The sequence below is a fragment of the Mytilus galloprovincialis genome, chromosome 7 (assembly GCF_965363235.1).
Source record: "Mytilus galloprovincialis chromosome 7, xbMytGall1.hap1.1, whole genome shotgun sequence".
NCBI classification, from domain to species: Eukaryota; Metazoa; Mollusca; class Bivalvia; order Mytilida; family Mytilidae; genus Mytilus; species Mytilus galloprovincialis.
This window is the reverse complement of record NC_134844.1, coordinates 51635385-51655449: the sequence shown is the minus strand read 5'-3', so window position 1 is coordinate 51655449 and position 20065 is coordinate 51635385. Positions and strand designations below refer to the sequence as shown.

Genomic DNA, 20065 nt, shown 5'->3' with positions numbered 1-20065 from the left:
TTATAAACACAACATTGTAATTTAGACAGGTTTTAAAATATCCGATACATATACTTTTCAGTTTGTACTAAGAATAATGAATCTACCTGTAATCCAATAAAGTCAAAGTTTTTCCAAGATTGCAAGCATTGCAACAACTGATTGCCATATGAAACAGTTATCTGTGTCGCTATATATTCTGGTCTTACAACGTAGCAATCTGAAATAAAATAAACATTTACTTCTTTGTTTTTTAGATTGTAGTTGAGGTCAAGGTATGAGCAGACCATCGTAGACAAAACCATCGTATATATAATAAAGAAAATGTTGTATGATTGCCAATGAGACCACTCTTCGCAAGAGAACAAATTATACAGAAATTAACAATTTTAGATCACCGAATAGCCGGCCGGTACTTTTGCAAAAAGAACAACACATACTCGCAGATAATGACACCTAGTTTAATGCCAATAACAACTCATAACAAATTGATAAAAAATCCAATGCATTGCTTTGTACAATTTTTTTTGAAAATGATAACAGTACATGCTCTACCTCTTGTTATTCGTAATATCATTTTGCATATTTCGGTTTGTTCACTTTTCTGTAGAAAAACCTATTGGTTTTGTTCTATTTATTATTATGTCTTTCCTCTTTGCCGGGGTTCCATGGAAAGACCTGTCGCTTTTGTTCAGATTATTAAAAAGGAAAAACCTTACTTTATTTCTTTTGAATACTAGGTCCTACCATTTTTCGTAGAAAGTCCTTGGCTTTTGCTCTTTTTTCTTCTTTTGCTTTCTGAGATGCCTTTTTTCTTATGCTGTCTGAGATGCCTTTTTTGTTTTACAATATATCGAAAGGATTTTTGGCCACTGATATCGTACAGTGGTGGGGATATCAAAACCCGCCCTGTGTAACCGAACACTAAGTCTTATTCTTATAGAAGTTATCTCCGCGCATCACTTTTTTCTTGTTATTTTTATTTGTCTAAAACCGAAAAATATTTCAACAAACTGTATAACTAAATAGTTTGTTTTCTCTAAAGAATGTTTTGGTTAAGTTTAAGGTAGCACAATACAAAGATTTTATAACTCCAACTCCCAAGTTTTTAAATGCTGTAACTTTCTTAATAATGCTTGAAAATTTATAAAAATGGTAGTTTTGAATAGCTAGCAGATGACTCTTTCCAATTATTGCAATTTTAGTAATATGCTACAATTATGTAACCAATTATAATGTTAACTGTGTTTAAAATATTTTTCACCAAATTTCCAATTTCAAATGAAATTAGCTTCTGCATAGGTATCCATAGAGGGTTGATTTTTATTATATGTTGTTCATATGGCCATTATCTACAAAATGGTGTCTCAGATTTCAGATAGAATGTAAAGAACAAATTTTACACCTTATTAAATATTATCTTCTTTTATGTGGTTAGGATGTTTACACTAATTAGAGATTTATGAGAGAATGGAATACCATAGAGACAATCTGAGCTACCCTTTTGAAGACCATGATGTGTTGATTAAGATTTCGTTAAAATTTTCTGTATAGTTAAAGAGATTATAGAGCTAAATTCATTCAAGGAAACCTACCCAGATTTTGCCACTAATTACATTATAATTGATTACATAATGATTGCATAATAAAAATATTGCATTCATTTAAAAGATTAATCTTTTGTCTATCTATATATAACTCTTTTATTATTTTCTATGCATTCGTAAAAAAGTTTCAGCATTTCAAAGGTTAGTGATTGGAAGTAAAAAAATCTTTGTATTGTGCTACCTTAACTGATGTGATCGGATGACTTATAATGGGATTTTTATCCCTTTGAAAAATATACATAGGTGATATATTGAATTTTATACATTCAATGTTGAGAGGCCTACATCTTTTGGTATGAAGTCGTTGGTCCTTTTGGAAAATTGAGGTCAAGTTCGAAGGTTTTACTTCATATGTATACACGATAAAGCCATGGGATTTTTTGCACTAGGTTACAGCCACATGACCCTTGAAAGTAAACTGAAATTAACTTAGCGTAAACCGAAAGTAGCTAGTTTTGTACGTTTTAAAAATGTACTTTACAATGTAAGTGTTTTTTTAGTTAGTATCAAATAATACCGAGAGTGATATTTTTTAAACAAAAAGTAACAAACTATCTCGCTTCTTCGAATACAAATGTCTTGAACCATATATTTTTAAATCAACATTCAATAAGCTATAGTTTGACGATACAATTGTTTTTTAATTATTTTATTATTCTTTTCCCGCAACAATTTTGACGAAGTAAGCAGTCTTTACCGTAAGACGTGTCGCTTTAAAGTTCAAGCTTTGTATCGGTGTCATAAATACCTATCCGTAACTCACCCTGAATGTAGTAAATTTTGTCGGTCCAGAGTTAGTTCTCCAAAACCTTTAAAGCATTGCTATCATTCAAACACAGTTCCCGTAATTAATAGATACAGAAATAACGAAAGGTGGATTTTTTTTTCAGGACCAGACACTGGTTCATCGTTTCATTTTGATCGAAAAGATTCAACGGCGCATTGGTAAGGTTATGCTCCTTTGAAAATTAACCGTGTCGTTTTTAAAAATGAGAAACGGTAAGTCGTATTCACCTAGGAGCTTCACCAATGATCATCAATTCATGTGACTTTGAAAAAAAATCAAGGTCAAATATGTATGCTGACCTTAACCTTTAACCCAAAACCTTGTTATGGGATAATCTCAGCAACCATTATTTTAAACTAGGGGCTCTAAAAAGCCTGTGTCGCTCACCTTGGTCTATGTGAATATTAAACAAAGGAAGCAGATGGATTCATGACAAAATTGTGTTTTGGTGATGGTGATGTGTTTGTACATCTTACTTTACTGAACATTCTTGCTGCTTACAATTATCTCTATCTATAATGAACTTGGCCCAGTAGTTTCAGTGGAAAATGTTAGTAAAAGTTTACAAATTTTATGAAAATTGTTAAAAATTGACTATAAAGGGCAATAACTCCTTAGGGGTTCAATTGACCATTGCGGTCATGTTGACTTATTTGTAAATCTTACTTCGGTGAACAATATTGCTGTTTTCGGTTTAACTCTATTTATAATAATATTCAAGATAATAACATAGAACAGCAAACTTTCATTAAAATTACCAATTCAGGGGCAGCAACCCAACAACAGTTTGTCCGATTCATTTGAAAATTTCAGGGCAGATAGATCTAGACCTGATAAACAATTTTACCCCATGTCAGATCTGCTCTAAATGCTTTGGTTTTTTAAATATAAGCCAAAAACTGCATTTTACCGCTATGTTCTATTTTTAGCCGTAGCGGCCATCTTGGTTGGATGGCCAGGTCACCGGACACATTTTTCAAACAACACATTTACGAAAAGATGGTTACTTCGGTCATGATGACTTATTGGTAAATCTTACTTTGCTGAACATTATTTCTGTTTACAGTTTATTTCTATCTATAATAATATTCAAGAAAATAACCCAAAACAGCAAAATTTCCTTAAAATTACCAATTCAGGGGCAGCAACCCAACAAAGGGTTGTCCAATTCATCTGAAAATTTCAGGGCAGATAGATTTTGACCTGCTTAACAATTTTATACCGTCAGATATGCTCTAAATGCTTTGGTTTTGAGTTATAAGCCAAAACCTGCATTTTACCCCTATGTTTTATTTTTAGCCATGGTGGCCATCTTGGTTGGTTGGCCGGGTCACCGGACACATTTTTTAAACCAGATACCCCAATGATGACTTTGGCCAAGTTAGGGATAATTTGGCCCAGTAGTATCAGAGGAGAAGATTTTTGTAAAAGTTAACGACGGACGACGACGACGATGGACGCCAGACGCCAAGTGATGAGAAAAGCTCACTTGGCCCATTGGGCCAGGTGAGCTAAAAAACAGACGTTTTGAATAGTTGAAAATGTTTGGCTCATTAAGTCGCAACTTTGTGATTTAAACCAAAGAGATTTGACCTTTCTGTAAGGAGCAAAACACCTGTTTTAGATTTCGGAAAATCTTTAACTATTACCCAAAGGTCCTAGACCCTTAAGGTCTTCAGCAATGACATTATGAATAAAATACCCTGACAAAGGTCACAAGGTCAAAGGTCAAGTTCATGTCCCAGAAAGCGAATTATGTGTTTTGACCTTATTTAAAGAATTTTAGTTGTGTTTGAGACCTTTTGAAAGTTGACCTTTACCTTTGACCTCACGTCTTTTTTATGGGATATCCCAAAAACTATTATACTTAAAAAAAAATTGTAAATAGTGAAAATGTTTCCATTGTAAAAGAGATTTGACCTTACTGTTAGGGATTAGCCTTCGTTAACTTTCTACACTTCCATAACATCTTATTAATCAAAAGTTTTCATATTAAATCAAATGGTCGTTTGATAAATCTAGTTTCAATTTAATTTGCAACAACTCATATATGGCCTTCTTCTGTAATGAGAAAGGTAAATTTTTTACTAGTATTTACTTACTGAAGGTGATAAGATGATTACAGCTATACATTTTCTCTTTGAAAACATGTATGACAGATTGTATGTATTCCTAAAGACACCGATTTTGCCCATTGATTAGCAGACTTGAATGTTCCTGTACTGTTTTGAATCACAGTCATTGTTATTCGGTCAGATAAATGTTGGATGTTTACTGATTGATATTTTAGGCTCAGATGCATTATTTGTTTTATTAGTTGTTATTGTCTTTGAAAAAACTGTCAGTTACTGTTAGATTTGTGTTTCGTGTCTTTTTGTTTTCGGGATGTATAAGTTCCTGAGACGTTCATTCTGTGTTATGACCTCAGTGAAGGTCGATATATTATCTAGGTTTATTTATGGATTGGGGTTTCTTCCAATAAGGAGGTACAAATAAATTATGATGATGCATACATGATAACCCGTTATAAACGTTAGTCATTATTGCTAGTATCTCAATAGTAGGTCATACTATAAGTGAATCTTCGTCAATATAGTATCTATAGTTATAGGGTTTTCATTCTGGTACAAATTCACAATGTTTGAAGCGTGTGAATTATGATATAGAAAAATAAAAAAAAGGTATCGGAACAATAACACGTCATATGATAAGTCTTGTATGGTGTTAACGTATATCTTAAGGTATGTATACAAAAGTATTATAGTTATACTCACTTAGATATTCAACCCATGGGGTATATTCTACTGACGCATCTACCCATCCTACTTGATATGCATTATTAGAAACTTGTACTTTATCCAATAACCCAATCATTGTACAACTTTCTTTTGCCTCTTTCCATGTAACGTTACCATTCGTGAAATATCCAGTCGGTATTTGTGCTAAAAACAAATCAAAGAACTATGATAGTTATCAAGGGTACCAGGCTTATAATATGACAAATTAGACGCGCGTTTCGTCTACATAAGACTCATCAATGACGCTTAGATTAAAAAAAAAGTTAGTTTGACATACATTCTAACGAAATAGTTAAGAAGGTCATCACATAACGAAATCTGTATCTATACTACATATGATCACACTATCATCGCTAAGTAGCGACGTCGATTATACTGTTACGTAATTACAGCGGTACACGACGTTAAGATGTTTACCAGTTATAAGAAAATGTCTATAATAAAAAAAAAGAAATTTACAATCGCAAGAAAGCCTACCAAGAATAAAGAAGAAGACCATTTAGGATCTAACAATTCCAAAATATTGTGCCAAATACGGTTAGGGAAATATATGCCTGGGGTAAGAAAATCATGTGTATTTCGAATGATTAATACTCTTGCAAGCAGAAAATTATAAAAATGACCCTGTAATTGATATCTATGTCAACACCGAAGTGCTGACTACTTGGGAAGTGATACCCAGTGGTGTTATAGTTATCAAAGGCACTAGGCTTATAATTTGACACGCCAGGCGCGCTCATCATCTATATAAGACTCATCAGTGACGCTCAGTTCAAAATAGTTAGAACACCAAACAAGATTTAAGATGAAGTGCATTGAGGATCCAAAATGTCAAAAAAGTTGTGCCAATTACAGCTAAGGTAATCTATGCCTGGGATAGAAAATATATTTATAAAAGAGATATATTTGCAAATAATCCATGTACATTCCTAGTTTATAAAATTAACAGACGTGTTATACATATTTCACTGATAATTCAACAATAAGACTTAAAATAAAATAAAAAATGACCTGAGAGTATTGACCTATCTTTTCAAATTATTTCTCAACATAACACTTAACTTTTAATTAAAAGCAAGAAATGATACGGGTTATCGAATAGTTTTACCTTTGCAACAAAGAATAAGGAGTTCAATAACTATAATGCGAGTCTTAATGGTGCTCGTATAATGTTATTTTCAAGCTCGAGCACCATTTAATATCATAAGCATTCAGTTTATATAAAACTAGAGGCTCTAAAGAGCCTGCGTCGCTCATCTGTATGTACTGATGCTTTGGAAATCATGTAAAACAATGTTCCAATCATAATCAATAGTATTAGATATAAGACATTAATAATGATATCAAAGATAATATCAAAAAACTGCAAAATGTCTGTAAAATTACTAACTCATGGACAGCAACCAATCAACGGGTTGTCGGATTTGTCCGAAAATTTCAGAGCAGATAAATCTAAATCTGATGAACATTTTGCCCCTGTCAGATTTGCTCTAAATGCTTTAGTTTCAGAGATATAAATCGAAAACTGCATTTTACCCATGTTCTATTTTCACCATATGTCGGCCATCATCGTTAAAAGGCTGGTTCAGCGCAAACATTTTTAAACTAGACACCCTAATAATAATTATGGCCAAGAATGGTTAAATTTGTCTCAGTAGTTTCAGAGAAGAAGGTGTTTGCAAAAGATTACAAAACATTAGAAAAAAATGTTAAAAATTGACTATACAGGACAATAACTCCTAAAGGGGTCGACTGACAATTTTGTCCATTTTAGTTATTTGTAGATCTTAGTTTGTTGTTCATTATTGCTGTTTACAGTTTATCTCTATCTTTTATTATATTTGAGGAGGTAAATGAAGAAAACAACAGTCGAGAAGTGAAATCATATTACTACTTTTATACAATCCGTTGTTAACAAACTCTATAGACAAAAACAAACATATTCTCAGAAGTCGATTCTTATTGCAATTAGGGATTAAAACTAGAAAATTCTTCACAAGTTATGAATTCAGACTTGATTTTATGACACTCCGTCAATTAAAAAAAACACTTGATTAATTGTGTATGAGGAAGAGAACATATTTTGAAATGGTTGAAGTGAGATAGTAATGATTATATGCGTTTTTAAATATTCAAATTAGTCGATGCTTCAACGTTAAAGAATATTATTGTATCGTAGTTGGTGAACACAATAAATGACATTTCAACCAGTTTGCATAATAAAATTGATGTCTACAATGTACATGTACCATTTACGGTGGATGTAGATTAGATCATGACGAATGAAAGTAGATTAATTGTGAATTCATTTCAATTGTATACACTAAGAGCTATGATTATGCGTGTTCGTTTATCATGTTTATCAGCATAACTTGTGATGTCGACGATGCATCCCGTAACCATCCCCACAGTATTTTCATTTATACTCAAATGTTAAACAAAGAGATTTTGAAATTTCTATTAGAATCTACACATGTATGCATTAAAATGCACAGTTTCATGGGACTGTAAATTCTTTGAATTTAAAAGAAAGTGAGCATGCATGTTATTTTTCTAGTTTTTTTCGTAGAACAGCAGAAAAATATTCTGCTTTTCTCGGAGGACATACACGTTTAAATGGAAGATATTTTAAGGCAGAATTTTATTTTTGATTTAGGACAAAATAAATGAATAAGTGACATTAATAACATGATACTTTATGGTGAATTTTAATGAAATAAAAGTAATAAAGGCTTTAGAAATAATAATGAAAATTGAGAATGGAAATTTAATTTATTTCAATGTATTTGTCTTGCTTGTGAACAATTCAAAAGTAAAATCACAATAATACTGAAAAAACATTTTAAAACGGAAAGTCCAGAAAACAAGCCCCACTTTCTAACGACTAAAGGGCCAATATTAAGATAGACTTTTGCATCCAATCTCTTAATTGCTTAAATGATTGAATAATTGATTGATTTCTAAATATCAAATGCGTTAACTTAGCTCTAGAAAAATAATTACTATCTCGCACTCTTACATCATATAATTGAATAAATTAATACACAACCATTTACAATATCTGCTGTAAATCAACGGTGAACTATACAATATATCTAGTTTGAAAATATATGTCTATGAGTAGGTTGAACTAACATAATTGTACAGAGGTTAATAAGGTTGTACGTTTTAGATTATGGGTTCCTTACGTCGGAAATAGACGTTTTCGGTTTGCAAAAATTTGATAAATTTTACATATTATTAGCTTGAATAGAAATTAAAGTTGCTACTGTAACTGATCATCTAAACCTTCCTTTGTTATTATGTAATAGTACTGTATAAAGTTTAGGGATATTTGACTGCACATACAATGGTTAATAACTAATAGATATATGTTGTTTGTTTTTCATTGTTGAATGCCAAAATGTGACTATAGTTAATTTTATTAAAGTCATTTGAACTCAGATGGATAGTTGTCTAGAGCTCAAATCATTTAAAGAGAATTCTTTATTATTGTATTAAGGATTTCACTTTACTAATGTACCTGTTCCAAGTCAATATCATGTGTCCTAAAGCCATTATTTTCCGATGCTGAATTTTTTTCGAGATGAGGGGGTGAAGCACTTGATACAGGAAAATTGGCTTCATCCGATTTTTCCTCCTTAGCGTGATTAGGGGAACCAGATGCATGCGTATTCTTTACCCATAGTAACACGAGAAGCTCGTGTATTCCCTTTTGGGTAATGTCGGCGACGTCAGTTGGAAATTGAGTATTCATTAAAGGATAGTCAAGCTTTTCCAAACTAACAGCAAACAGTGATCATATTGATGGACTGTAGACCCATAGACAAATTAGTAGACACACAAAGATTGTTGGATGTGTAGACAGGTTGTATATGGACATGTTAACAGACTAGTTCATTCATATACAGACTTGGCGACATGTCGACAACCTATTTTACACATAACTAGATCGAAGGTTGAAAATGTGGACAGACTTTCAGGCACATATATTGCTAGATTGGTGAACATTTAAAATGACAGGTTTTCATCTGCAGAAGGACTGACGAACATTTAGTGACACTTGTGCAGACATACAGACTAGTGGATATGTAGAAGACTTGTAGACAGGTCGTCAGACTGTGGAGTGTTACACATTTTAGTGAACGTGTAAACACATTTCAGGACATATACATGATATATACACATATGTTTAGACAATATTAACGAACTACTGGACATGTAAACAGACTACTGCAGCGGACGACAGACTAATGGAAATGTAGACAGACAAGTGGACATGACGAAATGTACTCAGATATTCCGATATGTGACGAATTCACTCTACTAAGTGGAATGCACACGCCAATGGACACTGCTAGACGACTTCACAAACACAACATTAAATGTTCCGTAAAGGGTAAATCCCCTAAATACATGTAAGTTATATATCAATGCTCGTTTTTTAATATATTAAATACTAGTATATAAATGGATGGATTATTTTAGCTTATCATATATCAATGTGTGGCAATTTTATTTGACAGTATATCAATTGGTCAAAATATCTAAATGAATATTAAATGAATGCATTCCTGCTGTGAAAGTTTTAATTCTACAGTAGCATTTCATCATCCTTAGTAATCATCAATAGGAAAACACTTTCATATAAGCCATACGAATAAATAAATTTTTGGACCCAGTTAATTATAAATGAATCAGGGTATATTTTCGAATGCAACCGGCACCCCTGTTAAACAATACAGGGTCCAATCTCACTTTCAGAACCACAAACCTTTCTAGTGCCGCATACATGTCAATCAAACAAACACAATTTGTACCTAAAAATTCTTTTATGTAACCCAAGCCTCCCCCCCTAAAAAAAGCTATTGTTAGCATTTCAGGAATAAATCATTTTTAGAAAAGACGAAATATATATGCAATACTATATGGCCATACTATGAAGTATATATATAGGAAATTCATATAGGGAGGACAACTTGGCATTATGGAAAAGCAGCTATTGTAAATGTATCTTGATCATGTGTTGTTCGTTGTCGCTTGTCTGTGTTTTTTTTTTATTTATTTTTAGGAGAAGGGGATCGATGTCGACTAATTGTATTGGTGGTTTTGGTAATATGTGAAAACACCACAGTCCCCTTCTCCATTACCACATCAGTTGCATTACCACACCGTGGTTTTTATAGTAAAATAAAAACAGGTAGTTTCAATCGGGAATTACACTCCTTTATAGTTATAACTAACATCATACGATATTACAGAATTATTCAAGTATCGACAAATATTCAACTTGTGACTGAACAACACATACACGGTGTTGTTTTGTCATTTGTTGGTTATTGTTTTCTAAATTTGAATTCTTGGATTAGTTTCTCCATAATGGAAACTGTGTTAACGAGAATTTTTTGGATCATTATCATTTTTTACAATTTTAATCAAGGATGCAAATACAGTTAACAATAGTCGAGAAGTAAAATCAAAACTGCTTTTTTTTTAAATCTGTTGTTTACAACCTTCTTTTAAAATTGAACCATGAATATATATTATCAGATGTCGCTTCATTACAATGAGCGACGAAACAAGGTAAATTCCTCACAAGTTATGAACACAAACTCGTTTGATTTTACATAACGTCCATTAAGAAACACTTAATAAATTGTGTACGAGGAAGAGGAAATATTTTGAGATGGTTGAAGTCAGATAGTAGTGGATATATGTGTATTTAAAAGTTTAAAGTAGAGGCATCAGTGTGAACGAATTGTATTGTATTGCAATGGGTGAACACATTATGTAATTCAGTAAATGGCATCTTAACTAGGTTGCATTATAACAATTAATGCCTTTTTTATTAGGATATAGAAAAGATCCTTAAGTATAAAATTAGATTATTAACTCAGCTTAAAAAGATGTATATACTGACTTACCTTTTGAATTGATAACAAATACGTTTAGCAAAACTGTGTTAATATAAAAGATGTAAGAAATAGCAAAGAAAATATTTTCCCCCATCTCTAAAATTTCCTTCTATTTATGTGTATATGCTTTGAGTTTCGTTGAAACAAGGAAATAAGGTTAAACACATATACATTGAAAAAGCCATGTCCGCTGCTTTTACATGTAACCCTTAAAAACTACTTAAATGATGAAGCAGATTGATCAAATTTAGCGTCAAGTTGACCTGGTTTGCACATTTGAAAATAAAAATGTACTGTGTGTGTTTAAAGGAGAACCATTAAATATTGTGCTTGTTAAAAAAACCAATTTAAATGTGAAATAAAGCTGATAATTTCAATCCTCTGACGTAATACGACAATAGGTGTTGCCAGACATTGTGTGGTGATGGTCCAGCATAGGAATAGCGATTACGTAGAAAAAGATATAGTTCCGTGCATTTAAATGGTCAGTGGTCAATAAGACAAAAAGAACAACTACGCCAAGAATTTAAGTATAAAACAATTTCAAATTGAAACCGACCAGCAATGGTAATTTCGCTAAGTACTGTATGATTCAGTCAGTTATTGATTATTTGTTTTTTATATTATTATTCTTGGATAAATTATTCTTCAGTCAACAATGTTAAGATGACACTTTGTAATACATGTACGGTACAAAAAATGGTACGTCACATCCGTTTTTATACAGATGAAGGGAAAACAATGTTGCTTTTAATTCAGCAAAATTTAACTCTGCATTTTATTGGAGATTTATTTTTTGAGTTCTACGTGTACATGTATATTTTGATGGTTTCAATCACATTCTTTTTTACATAATATGTGTTTATATAAGATATTTTGGAAACGTGAGATGACATGCTTACTGAAGCTTGTAAACAGAAAAAAAATGCCGAAAATTTGATTGTTTTAATTCCTTTCATGGTTATTTTCAATTTGCTCTAATAAAGTACTAGAAAGATAAAACTGTATTGATGACAAAAAAATCATTTTTAAAACACAGATTATTTCTGTTCTTTTTTCATATACCTCATGCTAAATTACACTTTTTACTTGTTGATTAGATAAATGTAGATGGTAAAAATTGGCTCCAATGGCAGTGCGTTTCTTAGGGAAGCAATCTGCCTTTACACCTTAAAGCTATGGTCATTTATATTGGACGTACTATTTTACCAAAGTGATAAAGTACATGTACAGTAATATACTGATAAACATTAGATTATACAAAATACGTGCATGTACATATTGTTATCTTACCCTCAATACATTCCTACGAAAATCATTGGTTATAAGCGTCAGTGTGAAGATCGTGTATATTTCAGAAGGTGTTAGAAGGCATGACTTTTTTGCTACATGGTTACATGTAGTAGTGGTGTAACGTCCCTTTTAAAAGACACCAAGGACCAATCTGAAACGTTTCAACAGTCGAGGAAATTGGCGATGGGCGATTGAAATAAACACAAAAACAACATTAATAGCTAACAAGATGTCATTGTTGGCATTTATTTTTTGTGCAAAGACCAAAGAAAGTGATGACTTGGTCATTTTGATAGGCAACTTGTCTAAATGCCACATGTTACGATATTATGTAAGATAAATTCGGTACACAGTGTGCTAGTGAACCGATGCGATATATATGGGGTCATTAAATTCCACATGGGACTCACTTTCAACCCATATGGAATGTACTGACCCCGTATTAGGTCACTAGCACACTATGTAACTAATATGACAAGTGCGATGTATATATACAGAGTAATATGTTTAAACTAAATACACTCCACTTGCCGTTTTAATACAATTTCAAGTATCATATAAAATTGCGGAAATAAGTTATCAGATATTCAAGATCTTCATGTGTCAACATAATTTCCGGACGATGGTCGTAAATACATTCATTGATTATATATAATGTAAATTTGGATAGTTGGAAGAATGATTTGTTACCAAAACTTTCTCTATTTTGCTGCTTCATTATTTGCATGGACTTTACAATTAGAAGGTAAATTGTGTCATCTACTTTTCTTACTTTCATTTTTGGTATAAGATGTTAACATTTCCCACACTCGACTTGCCACAAACTATGAATTAAAATACGAATTTTGATTATGGAAAAATATGTTGTATGTTTTAGCATTTTAAGGGTCACGGGTTTTAACGTGGTAATAAGATATACAGAATATATACATTAGACGTTTGTACTATTTCTTTATTTCATCAAACCGACTGTCGATGTTTAGTTAGCTCATTAAATAGTAAGCACATTTGCATTAAACTGGATCATCTCAATAGTATCGGAACAATGGCGCGAATAACTAACATGGTCACTAGACCGTGTATATTTACGCCAAACATTTTTCATTTTAAGCTGAAAAAATAGATTTTGCAAAATACTCTATGTAGTGTTTGCTATGTATGTATTGTTATGCGTTAACTTTTCTACATTGGCTAGTGGTATAGGGGGAGGGTTGAGATCTCATAAACATGTTTAACCCCGCCGCATTTTTGCGCCTGTCCCAAGTCAGGAGCCTCTGGCCTTTGTAAGTCTTGTATTATTTAAATTTTAGTTTCTTGTGTACAATTTGGAAATTAGTATGGCGTTCATTATCACTGAACTGGTATATATTTGTTTAGGGGCCAGCTGAAGGACGCCTCCGGGTGCGGGAATTTCTCGCTACATTGAAGACCTGTTGGTGACCTTCTGCTGTTGTTTTTTTTCTATGGTCGGGTTGTTGTCTCTTTGGCACATTCCCCATTTCCATTCTCAATTTTATGCTTTAGTATATGAGTTCAGAAAGAGAGATAACTCTGTTATATGTTGGAACAATGTATGTGAACTGCTTGTCTCCCTTCGTACTGTATCATATATAATATGCTGAGTTCCGGTTACGTAATATAAATGATGTACCTTCAATTGTGTTTGTTTGTATGCCAGTATCAGGTTTAACCCGAATGTTCTAGCCACAAACAGTATATTTAAATTGGCGACGAGGATAATCAAAGGTTGTATTACAAAATGGGATCAGTTTTACTACCAGATGTTAGGGGTATTCAGAACTTTGACATTTCTAACTCGACAGGACTGTCTGCACGTTGGAAACGATGGCTTCGCGCGTTTCAACTATTTGCCGCAGAAAAAGGGGTTACAGATGTAGATATAAAAATATGCATTATTATTGCACACAGCCGGAATGAATGTTCAGGACATTTTCTTCACATTGCCGGAAGGTGCCGGAGAAGGTGCATATGAGAAGGCGGTAAGTGCGCTAGATGCTTATTTCACACCACTTTCAAATGCCCCTTATGAACGATCAATTTTTCGATCTCAGGGCCGTAGGAAGGTTTTGTCAAGAGGGGGTGCGAAGGGGTGGGTGTGGGAGGGGCACTCCCCTCCTACAGCTTAGATTTTTTTTTTAAAATGGGTAAGCCAATTTCAGGGTTAAATGTGTTCTCAGAACGTTAAATATATGATTATCCATACTCTTCCAATAAGCTTTTAAACGGTTAATAGGGAGATATTTAATTGAAGAAAGCGTATAAACCGTTGATCGCACTAGTACTGAAGGTACTTTTTATTTCAACATATTACACCCAATTTACAATAACCGTGACAAATCTCACTACTAGTCTTGTTAACAGACTGCTCGACTATCTTCATTACTACTTGATTTTCTATTATTGTCATTTGTGTCCCAATGAATTCTTTAGAAAACTATTTAGTAACGCTTCGAATACCAGATAATTAGTTGGCTTGGTGTTTAAAGTTCTTCAATTACTTGATTACTCTTTGTTGCCTAATCTAGTTTGCTAATGGTTAACATGTAACCCATAAGGCATGTTTGTTTCGCGTTGATTTTTTCGTTTGAAGCTCTTATTTTCATAGTATATACCTTTCTATACAATATCCAATTTAGCACATATTTACAACTTGAGTAATCCTGTAATTAGTCTATTGATATGTTTTGGCTGACTGGATGTAGCTCATTTACGTAGTTTTGTAAATCTACTCACTATAATATCATTGTAAAAATGGGATTTCAAAGGCCCTTGACTTTAGAATGTAAAGAAGGTAGCTGCTGGTGGAAGTATGTTTATTGATATGAAAGAAGCATTGTTTTACTATACATGTACTTATTTACATGGTAAGATGACAAAATTAATTGACCAAGAGCAGACAATTCTTAAATTGCAGTGAAAGCTTTACATTCTTGAAAACATTTTTTTAATTTCACATAAAACCTAAAACTATCTTAATACAAACAGTTGGATCCCCCTCCCACATCTTTGGTTGAAACACCTTTTAAAAATGGCTGGATCTCCCCTGGTATGTACCCATAGGTAGTCAGTGGATAGTTCATATGCATGAAATATTTGTCACTGGACATTAGGCAACCAATTATCGACCAATTTATGACTAAATATATCAAATTGCTTTATTGATAATTTCCCTTCAAACGATTCATGGTTGACTCTTTTTGTGTACAAAGTAATTGCATGGAAGATAAAGGATTACAAATTTTAGATTGAGTTGTACTTTAATCAAGGTATAAAGCACCATTATTATTACTCTTTATTTAAATGAAAGAAACTTTTTTAATTGTCAAAACAAAATTTAGATCAAAAGATTGATTAGTAGGATGTTAAAAATCTTTTTGAAAACTAATTACAAACTATTTAGTTAAATTTGGAACACATCATTTATTTCAAAATAGCCAGTAGCAATTTTTGTTCTAATATCTTGATTACAATACAATGAAATCTTACCCTTGTGGTCATTCATGCGTAGTTACTTAGTACACGGAAAAAGTATGTACTATGAAAATTAAAGGCAAATTCAAGCAATTTGATTGGACGAAAAGTTGTAAGTATTTGTTAATGCAGTAATAAGCTTTATTTTGACTCGGTTTGTCTGGGGACGATCACTTTATATTCAGGTGTTGGGGGGAATTTGGATATTTATTTACATATAGCTCTCCAACGGTTTCGGTACTTATAAATTTTCGGATTTCAATTGTTTGGCTTTGAGCGTTCCTGATGGAGGTAAACCCAGAAAAGCGCTCCGGACGCAAGAACAAATTAAATGTGAGTACTTTCTGAAACATAAATCGATGAATATACATATACATGTAATGATGAATATGCATGTACTTGTAAGTTAAAAAAAACCTGTTTTCAAATATAGCGGTTCTCAAAGTAAAAAGGTGAACAGTTGTACATATTCCATCACAGTACATGTAATATGATCAAGCAAAATTCATTTGGAAGATACTATGAAGTTGGAAAGGCTACTAATGTTGTAACAAGAAAGACTATTCTAGACATGTATTTATCAGGAAACCATACTTGTGCATTTATTTCAAAACCCTGTGCCGTTTCACACAATACGGTTCGCAATGTCATTGATAAATATCAATTAGATGGTTCTGTATCTCCGGTAAAATATCAACATGGTGCAACAAGGCTTAAAAGTTCCGAAGACATTGTTCAGTCTATAAGATACTATAAATTTCGTCAGCCGTCAATTTATGGGAAAGAAATTCAAAGTAAGTTATTGTCTGATGGAGTAACGACAAATGATCGTTTGCCAAGTCTGTCTACAATTTCAAAAATTTTGAGAATTGACTGCCAAATGTCACACAAAAAGTTAAAAGTATGTGCTAAGGAAGCTTTAAGTGCTGTGAACCAACGACGATTTGACGAATATGTAAATACTATCTCTGCAATTAATCCTTATTCTTTACATTTCTTTGACGAATCATCTGTCATAAAAACAACTGGACATAGACTTTATGGACATGCAACAGTAGGAGAAAAGGCTATAGAGGTACAAAAATATGCGTCCAATGCTACCCACACGGTAAACCTCCTGCATGGGCAATTTGGAATTGATTATTTTAATGTTTTAGATGGACCTTCAAATGGATTTCATCTCGTTGACTTTTTTCTGATGCTTTACAGGAATTAGATCGATTTGGAAATTATTGCTTACGTCCCGGGGACACTTTTGTTATGGACAATTGTGGCTTCCACCACGGTAGATTCGCCGAAAATACACTTAGATTTTTTTTGGGACACCGTCAGATAGACTTATTATATCAACCACCATATCACCCAGACTTGAATACGTGTGAAGTATGCTTTAAAGTAATGAAAGACTATTTGCGTAAACATACGACCTACGCACGTGAATTGACTGAGATGGCTATATGTGACGGTCTAGGACAAGTATCCGCTTCTAAGTCTATTTCTATATTTCGTGGATGTGGTTATTTGTAAAAACACTTATTTAGTATATTATATACATATCTCTATGATAATTCAATAAAATTCGTTCGTGTAATTCTTTTATGTTGTGTAAACATTAAGGGGTGGGGTAAACAGATATATTGAAAGTATAATACTGAAAAAAACCTTTTTCTACTGGTTATAGCTGACTATGCGGTATAGAATTAGCTCATTGTTGAGGGCTGTATGGTCATCTATAGTCGTTAATTTCTGTGTCATTTTGTCTCTTGTGAAGAGTTATCTCGTTAGCAATCATACCACATCTTCTTCATTCAACTCAAATGATTGTTTATTTATAATTCGGACATAAAATGAATACCAATATCATGCCCTGTCCCGTTAGACAAATGAAATTTAGCTGTAGGCTTTTTATGATATAACAATGACTTATCAACTCAATGACAAGTTTATACGACCAAGCCAACTAATCATCTGGTATTCGAAGCGTTACTAAATAGTTTTCTAAAGAATTCATTGGGACACAAATGACAATAATAGACAATCAAGTAGCAGAGAAGATAGTCGAACAGTCTATTAACAAGACTAGTAGTGAGATTTGTCAAGGTTATTGTAAATTGGGTGTAAATCAATATAACAGTGGTACCTTTCAAAGTTAACATTACAATTTCATATATATGATAAAAACAATGGATTACACACATCACTTTTGTTCCGTAATTATTTCGGATAAAATATATCATTCTTATATAAACATAAACCTACTGGCATTTTATCATGATCTATTTAGAGATTTTAAAGACAACAAGGCTTCATGTCTTTCAAGCTTACTTTTATTATGAACACATAATGTGTTCATAATAAAAGTAAACGTAATAAGACGAATTCCATGAATGACGTACGTGTATCTTATTACAATATGATGGATTATAAAAAAAACAAGCAGCTTAATAAGCATCTATTAAAATCCTTAAAAAAAACATAGTTGATTCTCTCTGAAAATTTCTCAATTTAAGATTTTATCCTTTGACGGATACATGATAAGCTTGGCTAGGGGCGATTCTAATCCTACAAATCTCATTTAAACGCCATCATCGGTTGCATTTACATGCGCCTGTCCCAAGTCAGGAGTATTTTGGTCATTGGCGAAGCATTTATTTTTTTATAAGCTTTGGAAGAGGAATACCAACGATACAAGTTCTAAGCGTTTTTAATAAGAATTTAGGAAATTATGCTGTGCTTTAAGGTTAAGGATTAACCTTTTGGGTTTTACAGTTATTGTTTTATTTGACATACAGAGCTGTAAGTAATAGTTCCTGCTCTTTTGAAAAGTAGTTTACGTTGCCAGTTTTAACTTACTTTTTTGTGTTACATTTAGTAGATAGGGGATTGTGACTGTCTTCGTGTCATATTGGGTCTTTTTTCATAAAACCAACACGTTCTATGTGATAGAAAAAAGATTAAGCTATTAAATTGTATGCCAATGCCACATCTATTATATATTTAACCCTAACGAGAATACGGCGTGTTGGTGTATTTATTGACGCATTACTTAAAATTTCCAACATATGTTTAAACATGTGCCAACATGTTGAATGAAAAAAAAAATATCATTTACATTGTACCAATAACATTTAGCAGTCATAATTTAGACCAAACTGTAGGAAAATATTCCTTCTTTAAAATAATATATCATTTTCTCGCTTTGTTCTTTAGAACTGCTTTCCAATATACAAAATAAATCGTTTTACACTCCCAAATTGAAAGACATGTTTTGACGGAATGTTGAAATTAAAAACTGAAATTTCGAAAAGTCGTAGAAAATTCAGAAATGTTACCAGAAACTAGAAAAAAAGTGCTTAATGCTAGTATAAGATTTCAGCTTCATAATGATATCAATTATTTTGGTTTGAACTTCGTTGTTTTAAGAAACAAAATCATAACACTGTATTTTTTGTTTTGCAATCCGGATGGAACTCAATCAAGGTTCAAGACCGAGGTCTATACTGATAAAAATTTGCATGATGAATATTACAAACATATGTTTGATGAGGCATTAAAATGATTCCTAAGTCCTTGTCGTTTCACGGAATAGTCGTTTATTCTTGATTTTGGGCTTCTCTCTCCTTTATATCTTCTCAAGCAAGATGACCCCGTGAATTTAAAAGATCGATCTATATGACAGGAAATGGACCTCCGTCATGATTCTTTATATATTCTTTATATAACGAGTCAGACATGGATTATAGCTCTACGGGTGCTCTGTGAAAATCCCGATTGATCTCGAGCCGCGTTTCAATTCCTTTTAAATATACAATTCCTTGACCCCAATAAACAATTTTGAGATTAGGAGAATCTTTACTACAAAACTACCATACGTACTTCTTTTTAGATTGCAAATATGAGTTGGTAGATTTAATGTAATTTGCCAATTTTATAGATAATGAAATTGAGAATGGAAATGGGGAATGTGTCAAAGAAACAACAACCCGACCATAGAACAGAGTTCAACAGACTACAGTAGAAGGCCAACCATAGGTCTTCAATACAGCGAGAAATTCCCGCAACCGGAAGCGTCCTTCAGCTGGTCCCTAAACAAATCACGAAATATATATGCTAGTCAGTCAGTAATAATGAACGTCATACTAATGATGATCTCTCAAACTGTATCAGAGGTGTCCTATTCTGTGACAGAAAAAC

The 20065-nt window shown here is 32.7% G+C and overlaps 1 protein-coding gene and 1 long non-coding RNA gene across 2 annotated transcripts in view; one reads left to right on the top strand and one right to left on the bottom strand.

The window, feature by feature from the left end:
* Positions 1-86: 86 nt before the first annotated feature.
* On the bottom strand, positions 87-11243 carry LOC143081748 (uncharacterized). The gene is made up of 3 exons (XR_012980068.1): positions 11096-11243; positions 5148-5315; positions 87-199 (listed from the first exon to the last, which is right to left on the bottom strand). It is a non-coding gene; the product is annotated as an uncharacterized LOC143081748 (long non-coding RNA).
* Positions 11244-12985: 1742 nt separating this feature from the next.
* Positions 12986-20065, top strand: part of LOC143083233 (uncharacterized) — a 60460-nt gene continuing 53380 nt past the window's right edge. Inside the window, exon 1 of the mRNA XM_076259481.1 lies at positions 12986-13124. Within this exon, the coding sequence (XP_076115596.1) occupies positions 13058-13124 (67 nt within the window). The 5' untranslated portion in view covers positions 12986-13057. The remainder of the gene's footprint in view (positions 13125-20065) is intronic.